Source organism: Plectropomus leopardus, chromosome 21, assembly GCF_008729295.1.
Source record: "Plectropomus leopardus isolate mb chromosome 21, YSFRI_Pleo_2.0, whole genome shotgun sequence".
NCBI classification, from domain to species: Eukaryota; Metazoa; Chordata; class Actinopteri; order Perciformes; family Serranidae; genus Plectropomus; species Plectropomus leopardus.
This window is the reverse complement of record NC_056483.1, coordinates 13,869,814-13,889,598: the sequence shown is the minus strand read 5'-3', so window position 1 is coordinate 13,889,598 and position 19,785 is coordinate 13,869,814. Positions and strand designations below refer to the sequence as shown.

At 39.2% G+C, this 19,785-nt stretch overlaps 1 protein-coding gene across 1 annotated transcript; it reads right to left on the bottom strand.

The window, feature by feature from the left end:
- Positions 1 to 2,308: 2,308 nt before the first annotated feature.
- LOC121960983 lies at positions 2,309 to 19,572 on the bottom strand. Its single transcript, XM_042510886.1, is given in 18 exon segments — positions 2,309 to 3,601; positions 5,343 to 5,423; positions 5,591 to 5,689; positions 6,016 to 6,061; positions 7,067 to 7,175; positions 7,398 to 7,445; positions 8,094 to 8,149; positions 8,801 to 8,897; positions 9,177 to 9,311; positions 12,811 to 13,224; positions 14,504 to 14,552; positions 15,238 to 15,291; positions 15,401 to 15,457; positions 15,541 to 15,601; positions 16,371 to 16,455; positions 16,458 to 16,558; positions 17,903 to 18,014; positions 19,395 to 19,572. Coding segments are annotated over 18 exon segments (2,109 nt in total). The 5' UTR covers positions 19,534 to 19,572; the 3' UTR covers positions 2,309 to 3,235.
- Between the last annotated feature and the right edge of the window lie 213 nt (positions 19,573 to 19,785).

Sequence of the window (19,785 nt, the reverse complement as noted above, 5' to 3'; positions counted from 1 at the left end):
TATCACCCTGATGGACAATGCCTCGTCTTAAAGATGTATTTCCACAAGTTAATCCGAGTTATCCTCCCGGAAAACAAAGTGAATGTATCACAAGAATCAACGCAGTGTTCCTCCTGACCGTTTGGGTTGGATGTTGTTGTTAAGTGTTGCCGTGGCAACAGACAGGAAGCAGAACATTCTGTCGCTCGTGCCAAAGATCGTCTATTGTAAAGATGAATCAACCTGTTTGTTCTCTGATCCGCTCGCCCCTCTCTTTGTGCTCAGTGTGAGAGCTCTGTGCTGCCTCCTCATGTCTGTTCCCGCGAAAATACAACCGCGGGTGTGTCGCACGCTCACACCACAACGTTACTCACCACGATTCACAGAAAAAGCAGGACCGCGGAATCTGAGCGAACAGTGGCGGATGAAGTGAAAACGCCAAGGAGTCTACAGTTAAACGTGTTCTGTATTTCATCATGAGATAGCCTCCTTTTTTATTTTTACAACTTTTGCCCGCTGGAGGAGTGTGTCCTCGGATAACCTGCCTGTATGACTGCCTCTAGTTGCAGTTTGCAGACCGGTATCTTATGAAAATAAGTGATAGGCCAAAATAATTATAAAATGATTATATATTATTATATACATAGATGATAGGCTATTTATAAAAATAATATAAAGGCTACATATTAAATTATTGTTCTTATTATTAATAAAAATATAGATTTTCTGTCGTTACTATTATAATTAGCATTATTATTATTATAATTATTATTCGGTTATGAACTGTAATTGAAATGTGGTCAGTCAAAATTTTTGGCCCACACAGGCCTACTCTCTGTCAGTTAGTATGTGAGCTATGAGATTTGTGCTGCAACAGCAAACAAAGAAAAAAGTAAAAGAAACATGGTGATGTGCTGATATGATGATAGTGATAGACTATAGGCCTACATGTGTCAATTTAAAAATTAATAAAGGTATATAAAGGAATAAAAATGGGTTAAATAATTTTGGTTATTAACCTACACTGAATAGCTGTGTGGAAAAGCCTATAGCTTATTTATTTGAATGATTTTTATAAAGTCTTATCGGCCCATATTTTTATTTATTTATTTATTTAGTGTTTTTGTTTTGTTTTTTTTACAACGTCATAGTATCAGTAAATGGATCTACTTTACCCATCAACATCTTAAAATTTGCCTTCGGATCAAAACCGTATCATACTCCGATGTTATTATGCATTTATTTGTTTGTTTATTTATGTATTTATTTTCACACAAAATGTAGTTAAAGTGCTGAGTGTTGTTGATTTCGTTTGCGGCTGACTTGATAATGGGCTATAAATATTTTTTGTACCGCAGGAATGATTATCACAGTAAATTTATTTAGCCTCATTATCACTCAGTTAAGCTCTATATGACAGATAATTGTTTGTATTAAATCCGAGCAATAGGCGTATTTTCGTTTTATTACTTTAAGGTATGACTTCATGTTAAGTGATAATTAAGTTGAAACACTGATAACCAAATAAAATGGCTGATAACAATTGGCTGATAGAGTGATATGGTTCATTTATTTCACCGCAGTTTTGTGATATAGCCTATTCTTTAACCACGCAGCCCGCCTGATCGATTTATCTTAGGCTACATTTTATTTATTTATATTTGGGATTTATTAAAAAGCTAGATTCAATTAACACAGACTAAACGTTGTGTGTATGTTTGAATTTAAAGAATACTTCTATATAGGCCTAGCCTATATTTTAATAATTAATTCATTTTTTTTAAAAATGAAATAAAAATTAAACAAATAAAATTTAGTTAATGAACAGTATGTAGGCTTTTTTTTTAAAGTCGTCGTTTTAGTGGCATCAAATATATTCATAAAATGTCTAAAATATGACACGCAGCGTTATCTGAGAATGAAAATCACACTGAAATTGTATGCGGAGTATATGAAATAATAAATGCCTTCTACAGAAAAGAGAAAAAGTCCTTAGTTCATTTTTCATTACAATCGCTGCATCTTAGTAAAACCCATTACTCATGCGATAAATCATTAGTACAACACAAAAATCAAAAACACTTCCATCTTCGTTGAATGTATTCAAAAGCATGATTGGATCACGGGCCAGACCTCCTCCTGACTCCTCAGAGCTGGCCTCCTTAACAAAGTTAGTCTTAGTCTTCATCACTGCTGATTCACACAGACATCTGGCGCTCTGCACCGTCTGCCCATCTCAATTATTCCTTTATTTGGTTTTCTTCATGCAAAACAGCAGACTGACTGATGACTTTCTAATACAAAAAGACAATCGATCTGACGACTTCCGTAAGTGTAAAATGTTTTATTTAGATGTTTTATACTGTGCAACAGTAACAATACAATAAGTTGTCCATACAATCGAGCGATACAAATACGGAAAACACGGGAGACATCAAAACATCTGTCATTGAGCATGAAATGGAGCTGAGCCCAAGTCATTCCCTCAGAACAAAGGGGAGAATAACGTCATCGCTGATTAAATATGCATTTTGTTTCTATTTACACGTGGATTCTCTAAAACTGCTTAGAAGGACTTAAAGACGTGGAGGATAAGCAATCCGATTCCACGGCAGCTACAAGAAACCGCTTTATGTTCTGCAGTAAAAGGCAATTTAAATTTGATTTTTTTCTCCGTAGGCGTATTTTCCGTGAAGCCAACAGCGCCAAACAAACTTATGTTCCTTTCCCTGGAACAAATCGATGCCCGAAACACTTCCAAAACCCGTCAAAATGAGACTTGTGGGGCAAACACGCAGAATCCTTTCATAAAAGAAAAAAGTGTCATCATGAGCATGCATGTTTAAACCAACAGTTTAAAAATATCCCAACACACATGAAATAATCATGATAAACACGTTTAATCTGAGAAAAAAAGAAAATATAAAAGTCTATCTTCAGTCACCTCTATAAAATAAAAATGTAGCTTTAAAATTGGGTAAATGCTCGTTCTTCTCCTTTCCAACTTTCTTTCTTTTTTTTCAACATCAAAATCTGCTTCCATATAGTCCCACGCCACCTGACTTCCTCCTTCCTTTTATTTTGAAATGTCTCTGATTCCACTACGTTTAAACTTACATATGATGCCATAATATTCAGAACAACAAATGGAGAGAGAAATAGAGATAACATTGTCTACACAATGGAACTACGTTGGCATGAAAACAGTATTAGCTGAGCGGGTGTGGCGTTGGCTGGTCCGGTCCGGAGCCCCGCGTCATCCGGAGGAGGTCGCCGAGCCGTTCAGAGAAACCTTCCGGGGTTTGCTGCCGCCGCCGCCGCTGCCGAACTGAGTGAAGGCTCGGCTGGGGGTCGAAGGGTTCGGAGGGGCGGCGGCTGGGCTCCAGCTGACGTTATTAGGGCCGTGCGGGAGCTGTGGGTGCGGGGACTGAGCAGGCGTGCCGGGACTCGGCAGCGACGAGGACGTGGACGGAGCCCCGGCGGGACTCCCGGCTTTGTCGCTGGCAGAGTCGCTCTCCGGACCGGATCTGCTCGCGCTGTTCTGGCCTTCCTGCTGCGCGTGGCTCACCTTCATCTTCTTACAGTTGGGTCGGACTCTGTACTTCAGTGGCAAAGGGCCGTTCTGTGAGGAAGGGATGAATACAGAGGTAATAAAAATATTATCACGACTGAACAAAATTAAAATTCAATGGTGGAAGAAGTATTTGGATCATTTGCTTGAGTAGAAGTAAAAACAATTCTAAAGTAAAAACGGAAACATTAAAAATAATATATAAAAGTAGGCTACTGATAACACACTGGAAAAAATACAAGTTAAAGTCCTGCATTGAAAATTTTACTTACGTAGAAGTAAGCAAGTATATTGAGGAAAAAGTATTTAGAGTATTACAAGTAAAAGTATTAGCCTAAACTAAGACAAAACTAAAAAAAAAAATTTTAAAAAATCAGAGAAAAAGAATGAACACCCTAAAAGTCAAAATTATTTAAAAGCCATAGAAAACACTTGAAAAATTAAAGGGGAAAAAAGTCACAATTACTTTTTAAAAAAAAAAAAAAAAGACCCCCTCCCAAAACTTAAAATTATTTTTTAAATGAAAAAGAAACACCCACAAAACTCTAAATTCTATTTTTTAGAAATGAAAAAGACTTATATTTAAATATGTATTGCAATTATTTGCAATGAATTTTGACTGTAGGCTACTTGTATATTGTACTTACATCAAATTTAAGGCCTATAAACTTCTGTTTTATGCAAAAATCTTAATATGTAAAGTAACAAAAAATTCAGATAAATCTAATGAACTTAAAAGTATAATATTTCCCTCTAAAAGTGACATGAAAAGGAAACATTTAAAGTAAAAGTACCTTAAATTTGTACTTAAAAACAGTGCTTGAGTAAATGTTCTTAATTACATTTTACCATTGATAAAATCAAATACATAAAATGATTAACATAAAAATAAAAAACAACAACATACTCTTCACAATAAGGACATTTTGAACTCCAAATGCATTTGTACAAACAACATATCTCAAAATATAGGACGCTTATTGATAACAAATTGATTCTTTGTATCCATTGCCAAATAAAAGCCAGGTAGGCATATTATTCCAAATTAAAATAGTTTTAAAACAAACACTTTTAAATGTCTAAAATATGCTCGGAGGAATAAATTAAGCACTTTTTTTTCTTGTCTTAGTATCAGTAATCAAATACATTTTCATGTCATGTTTTTCCCGATTCCTTTGGGAATGTTGGCCTACAAATTTATAAGGTGAAATGCCCACTATCTTCCAAGCTAGACCCTTACCCATCCAATATATATTATAGTCTGTTTTATTTTAATTTAGAAATATTTTAAAAATCAAAAATATATTTTTTTAAAAGACCACATTAGTGTCTGCTCCAGTTAAAAGAAAGGGGAGGGAACCCATTTGTCACAAACAGACATATTTTACTGTGCAGTGCAATGGGACACTTTGCTATATTTCACTAAAATAAAAATGTGTCATCTTCAATTCATCACTTTGTAAAATAAAATCGAAATACACTCATTTTAAGATCAACGCTGGTTGTCTTAGTAATTATTTCATGTCACTGAAACAGAGCATTTCCTGAACAATAAACCATAATGTGTTTAAAATACGCCCTAGCTGATAAGACAGACATGATAATAGAATAAAATATTAAATAAACAAAATATAAAATAAAATGTACTTGATAATGTAGATAACTTAAAATTATCCACACAATATTATACATACACAGGCAAGATAAGGACATTAAAATTATGACTGTCAAACAACAAAAATGTGGATAACAAAGAGAAATCAAGCTTATTTAATCACAACAGATCTCTCACCCTTCTCCAAGTGTAGATGTATGCTATATCCATTAACGTATAGTAATCTTTCAGGGGTTCATCTTCATACATGACTTCAACCTGGAGAGAGAAAACAAGATTTTCATTTCAATGGAACAGTAACTTTATCTGCATTTAAATGCAATTTTGAAATAAGAGTCAAAAATATCATAATTCAACTTGACCAATAGGGGTTTATATTCATGTAGTTGAAATGTCTGAGAAAAATGTAATAAATAAATAAAGACCTGGTAGGCATTTGGGATGTCCATTTTGCTGCGCAGAAACTTCCTCAGATGCATGACTGTCATGGCTGCTGGACACTGTAGGTACCTCTTGTTAGCCACCTGCACATCATAGAAATATTCCAAAATCATGCATTGGACAAAATATTTGTAAAGGGTTGTATTGATATGGAGTGACTAAGCATTTATTTTTTTACACACTGGTCCACCTTAAAAGCAGGAGAAGAATTCGCTTTACAAAAGCTATTCAGCCATTTCTCAAGAAGAAACAATGTTTAGTTAAAATGTCTCAGATTTCACAACCAGAGGTGGAAATTCAATATTCATGAGCTGCTTCCTTATGAAGGAGTCTGCTGTTTTATTTTTCTTATTTTGATCCAAATGATGTTGTGCTGGCAAAGAAGAGAATATAGCCAAAACCAGCTTACCATACTCTGCTCTTTAGATTGCTTCTCCTCCATTGCACCTCCCAGTCTGCAAGACAAAAAGAAAATATTAATAACTTTACAGTTATGTGATATTTGTATTTTTTTATGTGCCAAAATTACATCTATACAATTACAAAATTGGATTATTAGAAATAAAAAGATATAAGAAAAAAAATCAAAATTGATTTTGATGTTCTACCTTTCGAATGAAAAGTACGCTTTATTGCTCTTTTTTTCCTCCAACAGATATTATAGTTTTTAATCACCTTGAAACTATAATTGACACATGCAGTATTTGTGGCTTATTACTCATGTCAACAGTTCAAACATTTTAAAAAACTTTAAAAGAAAAATGTAAAATAACATTAAAAAGCTCTTGAAATAATTTAAGAAAGGCTGAAAGAGCGAGGGACAATCTATTGAATATCTCTCTGTTGTTCTTTAAAAAGGAGCCTCCATAAAGTGATATCCACAAACTATTTGAGGGGTGAAAATCAAAGGTATGTAAGTGAAATTTTGGATAAAAATGAGTTATGTATATATTAAATGAAAGCTCTTGAGAAACACTTTCTATTGCCAAAGGGGTACTTCTGACTGTGATTGGGGAAAAAAAAGACATTTTCCTAACATGAAGGAAAAATGGGTGTTCGGCATCTTATTTAGAAGCATATGACTGATTTAGCAGCATTTACACTGGATATCAAATATAGTAAAACTAAGCTTGGAGGACAAAAGGACCTCGTACCCTCTGAAGCAGGACAGCAGATATCTTCATAGACACATAAACACCTCAACACTTGGATCTGATCCAATTATAATATTTGATCTGAAACAATACCTCTTTCAATTCTAAACAAGATCTGATCAAACACATGAAAATATGTGTACTTAATTGTTTCCGTAAGCATATTATGTCATAATAATTATGACATTTCCTGACACTGTTACTGAATTAAATATAATGTTTGCTTCTCTGTAAAAAACAGTCACCTATAGCTACATAAAAAAGTAGCATTAATAATTACTGGTACAAAACCAACACAAAGACTACCTGCTGTGGTCGAAGAACTCAATAGAGAGGCTGATGATCTCATCATCTGTAATTATTCTCTTGTCCTCGTCTGCCACCTCTCCACGGTCCTCATTTGATCCATTAGATGCTGTGGAAACATAAACATATGAATACCCACACAAATAAAAAAAAACAAATAAAAAAGGACAAATCAGAAATATAACATGCACAATATGGACTACTGAACTGCAATGAAATACATATAGAGTGGAAATCGTGCCTTTTGTTTAATCAAAAACAAGAAATGTGGTTCTCTTTTCACCGTGGCAACTAAAAGAAATTTAATTGAAGGACATGCTTTCCAACTCACCATCTACGGGGTGCTCTGCATAAAAGTCTCTCCTCCTCTTCATTTCATCTGAGGACGTTCAGGAAGACAAGCAATTACAAGTCTGTTCACTTTCTCAGTTTTCACAGAAATGGAAATATAGCTCTTAAACAACACAGCACACAGGGATGTAACAAATCACAAAATGATCTGCTTGATTTGATACATTCTGGTAACATCACATTATAGCCTGTGCCTAAAAAAAATCTGCCTCAAGTTCCATATCCATTTCATCATAATATTCTTCCTACCAGGAGAGAAATACAGGAGACTTGGCACTAAAAAAAATGGAGTCTGACCTATTTTGAGAGATTTGATCAACAGAATAAGAGAGAATTACATGAAACAAAAGCAACACTTTAACAAAAACAACCACATGTGATGACAACAGCAGATATGATCTCAGCTCTGCAACCACAGCCCCACATTTAGAGTAGATCCTGAGCATGTTGGAAACATTGAAAATCTAAATATCTTCAAATAGAACTTCTTTGGGGGGAGGTGAATTTATTATTACTGTTTTCTTATTTCTTTGCTTTGTATTTGCAGGAGTGAGTTGTTGTGGTCTCTCAACACGGTTGGCTGATTATCAAAAGAAAGCTATGAGTGTAGATGAAGAGTCAGAGTGAAAGTAAACACATGCTAGATACGGCTATGGTTCTACCGCCATGCTCTTACTTTTGAAGAGGCCGGGGACCAGTTTGTACACAATGTCCTGTAGAGTTTTGTCAGACCTACAGAGAGGAAGAGAAACTTCAGTCAAGTCACTGAGATATATTAATCCTCAACAGTTGCAGTTAAAAAGACAAAAAAACTGAAACAGATGGTTGAATCATTCCTATTGTATCGAGATTACATAGAAGAAAAATAATTTATGATTCCAAAGTAAAGTTGCTTTTTTTCCAGTTGCAAATCCTCTGCTTTAATATATAAATTCATAAATACTCAGGGTGGTATTGCTGCACATAAACAGCCTGCGTGCAACATATATAAATAGAAGTTCATAACTGGTTTGCAAAGCTGTGTATTGTTCCTTGTGTCTGAATATTTTTCAAGTAATCACTGGATGATCCAGCTGTTCAGTGGGGAAATAAAAGGGGAAAACCACAAAGTGCTAGAAAGAGGAAACAAAGAATGTTCAAACTGTTGTAGCTGCCAGTTTTGCAAAAAAAGGGAAAAAAAGAAAAGAAAAAATCTTCATATTAGAAAAAGTAAATTAGGGGCAAATATATGATGGGGCACAAGACACAACACACAAAAAAAGTACTTAAATGAGAGATTCATGAAAAAAAAACAAAAAAAACAAATAAAGTCTCCAAATAAAAACAATTTCAAAAACACTGAGATGAAAATCATGCAGGAAATTCAATAGTCACAGTTCTCACCTTATGTTGAGCAGAGGCTTGGTTTTGTGCACTTGTACATCACAGATGGGACAGTATTTGCTGGTTTCCAAGTAGCGCACAATGCACATCTTGCAAACTGCAAACCATAGAAAAAGAAAAAAAAAGAGTCAGTATCAGATGTGACCTGAAAGGATTTCCTGAATCTGAGCTGGTAGAGCATGTGGTTCAAGGACTATTAAGGACAAATCTCGTTTGCAGCACTTGACAGTGGAAATCACAGTAAACGTGCAGGGAAAGATGCGAGAGGGTTTCCTATAAACAGCAACAGATTCTCAGCCATCAGCGTGCATAACTGCATGTTAATATTTCCCCACTGCAGCCACATAGCAGCTAGTGTTTGTGTCAGTTTGCTCACATGAGTGAAGACATTCAATGATGGTCGTTGCGTCTATGAAATATCCTCCACACAGGACGCACATGAGGTGAGGGTTCAGCTCGGTTATCTTTATCCTGGTCGTCCGATGCATGTTGAAGGAGAGGAACAAGAATCCTGCGTGGAAGGGGGAAAAAAGGGCAAGTCAAAACAACGCATGCATGGCCGGCAAGGAGGCATCAGAGGGGCTGCAGGTTTACAACAGCGAGCAGGACCATTTGGAGAGAAAAAAAGGCTGCTGTTTGTTTGACTCTGTTAAAGCAACATCATCTTTTATGCTAATCCCGATAATAACCAAAGGGGAAGGAGCTCGGTGGCAGATTGATAGGCAGCGGAGTCACCTGACCACGGCGCAGGGAATAATCATAAATCAATCACTTCCACTGGAGAGATCGATGGAGTCAAGAGCTCCTCTCTTCTTCGCTTCATCTTAAATCAGCGTGGTTGCACACATGGCATCAGAGCAACACTGCAGTTTTCAACAACGGTTTCTCGGATCCAAGTACAATCCACGGTGGCACAGATAGTCCTTATATGATGTGTCCTGATTTGGGCATAGACGCAAAATCGGACAGGCTGGATAATCTGATGCGTAATGCGGCGTTTAATTGCGCATAAATTGAGTAAAATTTTACTTTACGCAATGTTGAGCGGAAAATCTATAACAATTATAAAAACTGATCGGACAAATGAAGCATCAAACTCTAATGTATGCTACCATTTTAGATAAATTAGACATCTACGACTCATAACTATGAATAAAAATGGATAGTTTGCTCCACTTTCTGACAAAATCCGATTTTGAGAAATTTTGGTGGGAAATAATATTAGGTTCAGGGTCTGTGGAGCCCCGGGGTGAAGGGGGGATGATAGGAGAGACCCATTCACTGCGTCAGGTGTGCCACACAGGCTATGGGGAAACCTGAGCGTTTCTATGGCAACTCCTTTTGCTTTTAAGCCCACATGGCTGCCCGCCAGTCGCCAGAACAAGGCAGGATGTCTCACCAAAACAACAGCACGGCGAGCTGCCGGTGTGCAGAGCGGGAGCAAGGAGGGACCGGAGGCTCCTCCGTCCCTCCGCGCACACAGACAGCGGCTGGACTGCCAGGCTGCCGACAGCACGGCTGCCATTTTGTGGAGGAAAAAAAACCCGTATCGGTTCAACGGGCTGCGGGGTTTCCTTCGAAAGGGGGCAAATAAAAGCAGTATCCGACACGTTTACACGGGCTTTCCAAATCTTTATGGAGCACAGGGGGGGGGGAGTATGTGTGTCCAACTCGGAGAATAATCTCGGTTTTATTCTGGTTCGCTTTGCGCCGTGTTTTTCATGGCGTGTGCGCGATAACCAGCACCGTGCAGCACCAACATGGCCAGACAGCAGCGACTGCTGAAGTTGAAGCGCACACTGGATATTTATTGTGCGCCATTCCCAACTAACGTGACAAACAGCCTTTTTAATAAACGCCAATACTTGTTATAGCTACTTTGCGCAATTTAACTTTGCAAACCTGGTTATGGCAAACCACGAGAGCTCAAACAGCGAGTCAAAAAATGCCAAAGTATCATCGTTTTTTTCTCGTTTTATCCAGAGCCGTGATTGGGTCTTAAAAGCTTGGAAAGCAATCCAAATCGGCGCGTATTAATAAAAGCTTAACTAAGAATTAGGGCGCCCTTCGCTGACATTTGAAGAAATAATAACAGCGCTCATTAAAAGTCTACAGACTGGACATGAGGAGGTGTCCCTCTTTGGATGACAGCCAGCCTGTCCAGCTCTGAACTCACACTGTTACTTTACGGAGCCACAGCCGGCACCATGCCCGAGTCCCGGCTGGTTTCAATGCACCAACCAACCGACACTCTGAACAGACCGCTGCTGGCAACTCTGGACTCCACACATGGATAATGATGGATACATGCAGGGAGCCTCCTGTTGCATCATTAATCGATTGACTGGTGTTTGGACAACTGCTCTCGCTGTGTCCTGTGGGAGCTGCGTGCTCACTTTACTCCACAAATCCAAAGAATTTTAATCATAATGGGAACGAATGCTGATAAATGGCTGCAACCAACCAACAAACAAACGCTACAGTAAAGACTAAATCAAGTTTCCCATTAACAGTGACTGTACCACATGGATGATGCAACCATGATATTAGGCAGACTGTGCACACATAGGTTTAATTATGGAATCGGTGTTGAGAACTCATCATCAATTCATTTACTCAGTCTTTAAATCTTTCAATAAAGCATCGACAAATGAGGAGATTTCCCTCGCTTCTTGCACGGACCCAAAACTCATTTATTCCCAAACGACAGCAGCTCCTCTTGTAAAGGTTCCCCTTCAGCGTAAATCAGCAGCAGCTGGATATAACCCAGTTAAAATTATCAATGGAAAAGACCTCATATTAACCGCTGTCAGTCAGTTCAGAAAATCTCCAAATAAATAACTCAAGATTCCTAATCGACCGCATGGCTAAAGTCAGTACAAATGGGAAGAACTTTGGTTTGTTAAATTGTACTCATCACACACTGTAAACCATCCACTCTGTTGGGCTACATTAAAACGTCTATTGACAGACCTGAGACGCTGTCAACCTACAAACCCGAGTGGGGGAAAATACATTAATTTTAACCAATTACGCACAAACAGGGTGCCAGACAGAATTCATGAGTAAAATGATAATTTTGTATCCCCCCAAGAGGCAAAAGAGGTGGTTCATGTCTGCCTGTCCTGCAGATTTAGAGCCACACAGCGCGCCAGCATTTAGCCGTATGAAGGTGAAAATGTAGAAATCCATACTGAACTTATGGTAACAAACTGTCTATGCTGGCAAAAGTATGTATGAAATAAAGTGAAACTACAAGGTGCTTTGGCTGCTCGCGAGACACAAACACCCTTTTGTATCCTATAGCCGACGTCTCGCCCACATTTTTTTAAATTTCCCCCAAAAACCACCCATCCTTCTTAATTGAGAAAACCATCAGCAGAGACATAAACATCCACAGTGCGTGTTTAACGACAATCCAGTGTTTACAGAGCAGCCGTAATGAAACATTTATGCTCAATCGAAACGGTCTGCCTCCTTGTCACGTTTATGGGAGCCATCCAAGTTAAGTTAATAAAACCAACATTTAGTCACATACACCCAAAAGCAACATAACACCTTGTGCACAACATCCCAAACATCCTAATTCTATAAAATAAAGACGCTGTGTGTAAATATGAGCACACAGGGACCGTTTGGGGCACTTGCTGCTGTTACCATCTCAGCCAACCCTGCCTGGTTCGCCTGAGATCTCCCTCTTTACATAAATCCAAACGACGCAATTCAAACCCCAACCGCGATCAACTTATACAGACACATGCATGGGTAGTAGATAATGCAACGCCGCGTGTGCGTGGGTCATAATTCGCGTTCGTGCTCGAGCGGGGAACATGTTTTGCTGAAAAAGTGGTGCGCAGACACACACGGAGCTCCACGTCGGTGATCGCTGCAGCCACCGTTGAAAGCTCCACATCCACCGCTGGATCGCTACGTGGAAAAACACAAAAGCACCGAGCTCAAACCTCTCCTCCCGCCCGCGTTAGTTAGAGACGATATCGAATAAGACCTACCTGGAGGCTCGGCGGGGAATCGGTGGGTCTTGAGGCGAATAGACAATGAAAGTTGGGAGGCGATCAGCAGCAAATGAATAGGAGCCGAGCCGCCATCTTGAAGCAGGCTGCAGACGCTGTCAGTGGCGGAGAGCGCACGGCGGACCGGAGCGCATTTCAGATGTGCGAATAAAACTCCTCTTTTCCTCGCCGCTTGCGCGCTCTGAGCGTATCCGATTCGCGGCGTCAAGAGAGCCCAGTCCTCCGGCTTCGGCTCGGGAAGGCTCCCACTTCGGCACCGATAACTTTGCCTCCAAAATATCCGCTTCACCCCCCAGTAAAATGCAGCAGTGTGTGTGTGCTCCGTGGAAACTGACACCGTCCCCAAAATGGCTTGTAGTTCGACCGCCCCGCTTTGGTCACGTGATCTCGTTGCTTAAGGGTGCCTAGGAATTACTGTCGGTGTATGCTGTTTCTGCCAATCTACTACGCAGGATATAAAACGACACACATGTACATTTTAACATCATTTAACCACAAAATATCACAAACTACTCAACAGTTTATGCTTTTCTTGAGCTGAAAGGACACCGGGCAGCTGCGTTAGGGCGCATACAATTACTGTCGGTGCAGTTTCTTTCAAATGTATGACGCATGATATAAAATAACCCACAATAGCCTACACATCACACACAGTTTGATGCACTTTTCAGCTCACAAAGACGCAATCCGTGCACTTTATATGTGTCCTTTTTCGCCCTTGATTCACCCTGATTATGGGAGTCTGAAAAGCAGGCTGCTGATGGTGTGCCCTCATCTCTCTGGTGTTAAAAATAACTGCAGCACACGCACTCACACACGTCCGTGTCGTTTTGACTCGTCAAAAATGCCTCAATCCACTCCGCGCAGTCTATTGGGAGCACCGGTCTGCCACCTTATTCATCTTGCTGCTTTAGAAGACCTACGCACTTGGTTAAAACACGTCCAGTGTGACAAATGGCTCTGGTGTCAAACCTTTGTCACAGGCTGTCCTGACATCTGCAGAAAAAAAAGAAAATGCTCCGCAACTTCCAACTTGATGAATTGGAGTCTTTATCCTTCAGCCAGCGCCGCCGAAAATGAAGGCATCTCGGATGTTTATGGAATCTGAGCCGCTTCAGCTGAGGAGCTTTGAACTTTCAGCTGTGAGATGGATGCAGAAAGAAAGTCTAAAGGGGAACAACAATCCTTTCAGAGCAACGTAGCCTCGTCCCCAAAAAGTAGCAGATCCTTGTAAATAGTCTTTTAAAATAACTCCAAGTCCTGCAGGGAAAAAAGCTGTAAACTGAGCGAACAAAATACACTGCTGTCATGAAACTATGGCAAAAATCCTATTCAGGCAAGTAAGTGTTGACAAAACACATGCTCACTCCATTGGCTCTATTTTCAAATTAAATGTTTTCAGTCCCTCCAAAACAAAACAAAAGATATGACAATGACATCAGCCGAAAAATGATTCAAAGCACAAGGCGGTTTTGATTTTTTTTTTTTCAGTTTTAATTGAAACACACAACTTGGAATGATTTGATGTCCCAATGCATACAGGTCATATCAATCTGCAGGTACAAAAAAATAAGCTTATAAAGAGATGAAATGCCGCTGGAAAACCGCTGAAGTTCAGTGCTTTGTGGTGCAGAAAAAGGCGAGGAAACTGGACACCGGCATCACATCTGACTGGCTTTCTCCACACACTTGGCAGCGTCTTTGAGCTTTCCCACCAAATCCTGAAACAACCATTGATCACTTTTTACAGGAACATGTCCGACTAATAAAAACTAAAATATGAGTATGGTGAAAGTATATTATTTACGCAATGAATTATACTCAATATATATAAGAATAAAACAAAATTAGTATGCGTTCAGAATGTTTGATTCAGTCTGACTTGACAGTGAATTCAGTGGACTTATGACCGAATTAAATTGACTAAATATTTTGCATGGTGAATCTGATTGCAGCCATCGTCATTTTCATACATGTCAGGCGTCAAATTGAAAGCATCAAACCAGAACTCTAATGATGTAAAGGATTCAGCGATGGTGCACAATAACCAATGCATCACCATCACTTCAACCTATCGGGTTCAATTATTTCAGATTTAATGTTTGGCTGCAGCAATGAAAAACAATTTAATGAGCAAGAAAACAAAACACCTCATTTATTATGTCCAAAGCGAAGATATGATACAATTTTAACAAGTTTATTTTCTTTAGAAGTTGCCCTGTCTGAATAGGAAAAGTGCCCTGTAGCAATCGACTTCTTTTATTTTTGTTTTCTTCATAAGGCGGCTAAATGTGGTGCGTAAAAGCTGCAAATATACAACTGCAAGATGATCTAAGGCTGGAATAAAAATGAAAGACAAATAAAAGTTTACAAAGCGGTATGCAGAGAGGAAAATATTTCCTCTACCTGTAGCTGCTCCACTGTGCAAGTAAAGTTGATATCTTCTGGGGATCCTTCATTCTATCAAAAAGGGGAGAGAGAAAAAACGTTGTTTTACGCACAAAAACGCACCAAACACATCCAGGAAAACCCATGACAGTTGCGGCATAAACATGTGAGAGAGTCTTACCTCCGTGTTCAATGAAATCAAGTAGAAAGGCTCGTTGACCTTATCGACCTGGCCGTTCTGTAGAAACAACATTTTAGTTAGAAGCAAAAACTCGTGCTCCAAAAAAGACAAAACGCGCTCCAAAAACGTGTTTTATGTACCTTAACGTGGTATTGTAGACGCCATGACACGTCGTTGATCTGAGGTGGACACCTTCCTATGCTGCAGAGAGGGACAGAAAAGAAGCATTGCATCTGTGATTTGGATGACATTAAGGGGAAAATCAGGATAAACGTCATGGAGACAAAAAACAGAAATTTGTTCTAAAAAAAAATATCTCGTGAACATATTTTGGCCGATTCTCTAAAACCTTTCAGCATTTAATAAACAGCCAGTTTGAGGTTATTTAACCACGTGTCCCACGGTTTTGTGTATTACACTTTTTGTGAGATTAAAAGACCTTCTGTGTTTTATGTGAATTGACTATTTGTTTGCAACTGTTTTCAGTCGGTTTGGGGACAATGTGGCTCTTTCACAAAGAACATTTGTTTATGGGTCATAAAGCAGCATTTACATTGCAATTAATCACTCTGTGTCCTTTTTCACCCTCTCTGCTCCTCACTGGGCTGAAGCAACAACTTGCCTTCTCTTCCTTTGATTTGGGTAAATCAATTAAAAATTCTTTAAGACTGCTTCAAAACTAGATGTATTTTAATAATCCTTTGTGTTAATCTGTTTTTTTTTTCTTCTCAAATTTGATGTCTTCAATCATCATTAGCAGTGTGGAGTGGACTAAAAATTTCAAAGTCATTGACCTTCATTTGGTGATCACCATAGGCAATCAATGAGCAAAATCATTCAGGTACAATCCTGTATCTTAAAGAAATCCCATGCTTCAGCTTCATCTTTGGACCAAACAACTTAAAAATAACATCATCACCTCCACAAATCTCTTCACTGATGACACTTCTGAGCACCCATTCAGGCTTACCTTGCCAACAGATGTTCCAGATCTTTTTTATGTTTCTGTAAAACAAAACATAGATCAATGTACAAGTCAGCCACAGTCACAAGACAACATGGAAATAAATAATAAAGGCAACATTGTTCGCCACCTGATGCGTGCAATAGAACATTTCTGTTCTCTCTGCGCTGAATGTAAGTTCTTCAAGGCTTGAGCTGCAAGAACAAGGAAGACCATTAGATTTCACAAAACTGCACTTATTTTACTGTTGTTTTAAAATAGTCAGTGTTTCAAATTTGTGGACATGTTTAAACCATAGCATTTTAATTGTGTTTTCTTCTCCCCTTCCAAAGCAAAGATAACAGAGGAACAAATACATCACTCCTACTTCAATTTAATGTAGTATGAATCAGCATTAATGTCTATTGTTGGTTTATAATCACAGTTAATGTGCAGTTTAAAAAGAAATACAAGACAAACAGTTTTTGGGTGGGTTTAAGGGAGTATAAAAAGACAGCAAAAGAAAAGAAATACTTTCCTATGGGATCAAAATTCTGATTCTTTTGTTGTATATTTGCACTTGTTTGCTGGATGGTCACACACATGCACAGTTTTTGTGAGTTTATCTTCTATATCCTGAACACAACTCTGTTCATGATAAGGCAAGGGAAATTTATTTAAATAGCACATTTCATAAACAAAGGCAACCCAAAATGCTTTACAGATTAGTCAAAGTTCATTATAGCCCAATGACAAAGCATACCTTAAAGGGCTGTGCCGATAATTTCAGTTCAATTTTATCTGTAAAGGCCAATGTCACAAATCACAATATGACCAAGTGGGCTTTAGCATACAATGTCCTTCTACAAAAGAATAACACTTTCCCTTTTCTAAACACCCGAAGACAATGACAAAAAAGAAATATGTTAAGGCAATATAAACTGACAATAGTGAGAGACTTAATAATAAGATACTAGTACACTCAGACCAAGACGTCAAATGTAACTTGCATCCATTATTTTAACTCATTCACAGCCATTTGCAGTTTTAGTTACAAAGCTCACAGACCATTTTAAGAGTTGCTTCATGATGAAAATTCCCCCAAAACTAACAACATCTTGGCTCTTTGTTTATTTTTTTGGAGCATTGCTGCTGGTACACAAGCAGAACATCCCATTACACATCTGGTACACATAGGCCACACATTTAGATCACAACAGCATTACTTAACCTCCTGTAACTCATGTTGTTTTGCAGTATTTAAGAATATTATGCTGATTTCCTCAAGTTTTACAGGAAATAGTTCACGTATTTTATTATATCAGTTTATGGCTAGTCTTTTGTGCTCATGGAGATATGCCACCTCAGTGTCCTTACACGGTTAGAAATGTGCAAGCAATATACTTTAGAGCAACACATTTCCTGTCACGCTGTTTGAGGAGAGCACAATTTTTCATAGCCTAATACTGACGACTAATGTGGTTATTTTGAGCTCGTGCAGGGGCTGACAGCAGCATCAACATGATACAGGAAACCTTCCCCTGCCTCAAGTCGCCTACCTTATCGTCGACTTGTCAGCGTTTTGTTTGACCGCCTCCAGTATGAAGGTGGTCGCTGCGGTGTGACTCTGTTTCAGCAGGATCTGGTCGATGCGCTTCAGCTCGGGCTGATCTGGAGGCACAAACACACGGCGTGAGGATGCCAATCTGCGGGTTTTTTCTCTATATGGACACAGCACACGGGTTTGATCGGTATAAATGACGGAAATCTGCGATCCATACTCGTGCTCTCCAGATTGACGTGTGGAATGGAAATCAATGATGATTTGCATGTGAATGGGCCCCTCAGCTGCATCAGCCAGGGGTCCTTTGTTTGTTTGTATGGTGGACATTTTTCTTTCTATATAATTCTGCCATTAGAAAGAGTCGGAATGTTGCAGAAGTTGGACAACACGGTGTGAAAACAACCGAGGCTGCCCATGACAAAGTATGAGCTGTAACTATTGCATGATGTGGCCAAGTCTGCTGTCATTTTGTATCATTAAAGCTCATTAAAACCCTGGAAGATTCACCTAAATTGCCTTCCCCCAAAAAACACTGACTGCAGTTCTTCTTTTTCTTCTTCTTCTTCTTCCATTTTTAGTAGCTACCCGTACATGAATGGGCTTATTTGAAAGATAAAACTCTGAAGTGTTTTCCAGGTCAGTCAGAATAACTGCACGTGCTTATGCCATTGAGCTGTATCAGCTTAAACACACAGAAACAACATGTTTTTCATGTTCAACTAAATATTTTCTTTAAAAAAAGATGTTGCAGATGAGTTACTGGGAAGCACTAGATAGAAAAATAAAAAAACAATGGGACCATAGTATGAAGCCTTACACAGTCCAAATTAGAGAACAATATAACAGGGACGTTTTTCACGTGTTTCTAAGGTTATTTCCAGGTGCTTTTCAAAAATAAAGCGTAAACAATCTAGTGAATATGTGAATATGGGGTGGAAACAAATCAACACAGTCATAAATGTGTATTAAGGAGCTTATTGTGCATAACGCCTTTCTACAAAACCACAACTGATGAGAAAGACGTTTTTTCCCTTTAACCCTTTCTGCTGCCTGTTTTACATTCAGGAGCAGCCACTCGAAGCCTTTTGTCATTTAAACTGGCATTAAGTCCACTCAGCATTGCATAAAGGCTATGTTAGACCTTTTCAATCACCATTAGTCAGAAGTGATCACGGAGACACATCGGATTGTTCGCTTTAACCGCGCAGAGCAGATCTTTGAAACCAGCAGCGCTCCGTTTGCTGCTATTTTTGCAGTAAATTTCAGGTCGCTGTAGCGCAGCTGACGGGCGGCTGCATGCTCAAACACTCCGCCTTGTTAAAGATCTTAATATAAACACGGGCAATCCGGTTTAAGGTCAACTCGCAGCGTGCAGAGGCGCCGTAAAATCCCGAAATATAGAGGCAGCTCCTCCACACGGAGAGAAACCGGAAGCAGCGGCGGAGACAAAAGCAGCGGCAGCTGCGGGGAGAGAGGCGGCAGCTCACCGAGGACTCCCGGGTCCGCTGCAGATGACAGCAGGCTGCTGTAGGACGCGTCCAGCAGCGCCTGGAAGCTGCTTTGGTCGAAGGAGGACGGGTCGGCGAGAGACTGCAACCCTCTCTGCACAGACTCAGACAACTCCATTTTGCAAGAGGGCGACCCACGACACCAGACCACGTGACGGATCAGCTGATGTAGCGTGTGGAGCAGCAGAGGGCTGAGCTCAGGAGCTCAGAGCTGGAAAATGTGGAGAAATCACTGGTGGGGGTCGATGAGCAGATGTAGTGGGAGCTCCGTTTTGGGGGAAATTGCTTCAAAGTGGTGGTTTTCATGATGCAAATATTTCCTTGTTGCTGTACTCTGAATGCAATAAATACAGAGGAACTTGTGCACTTG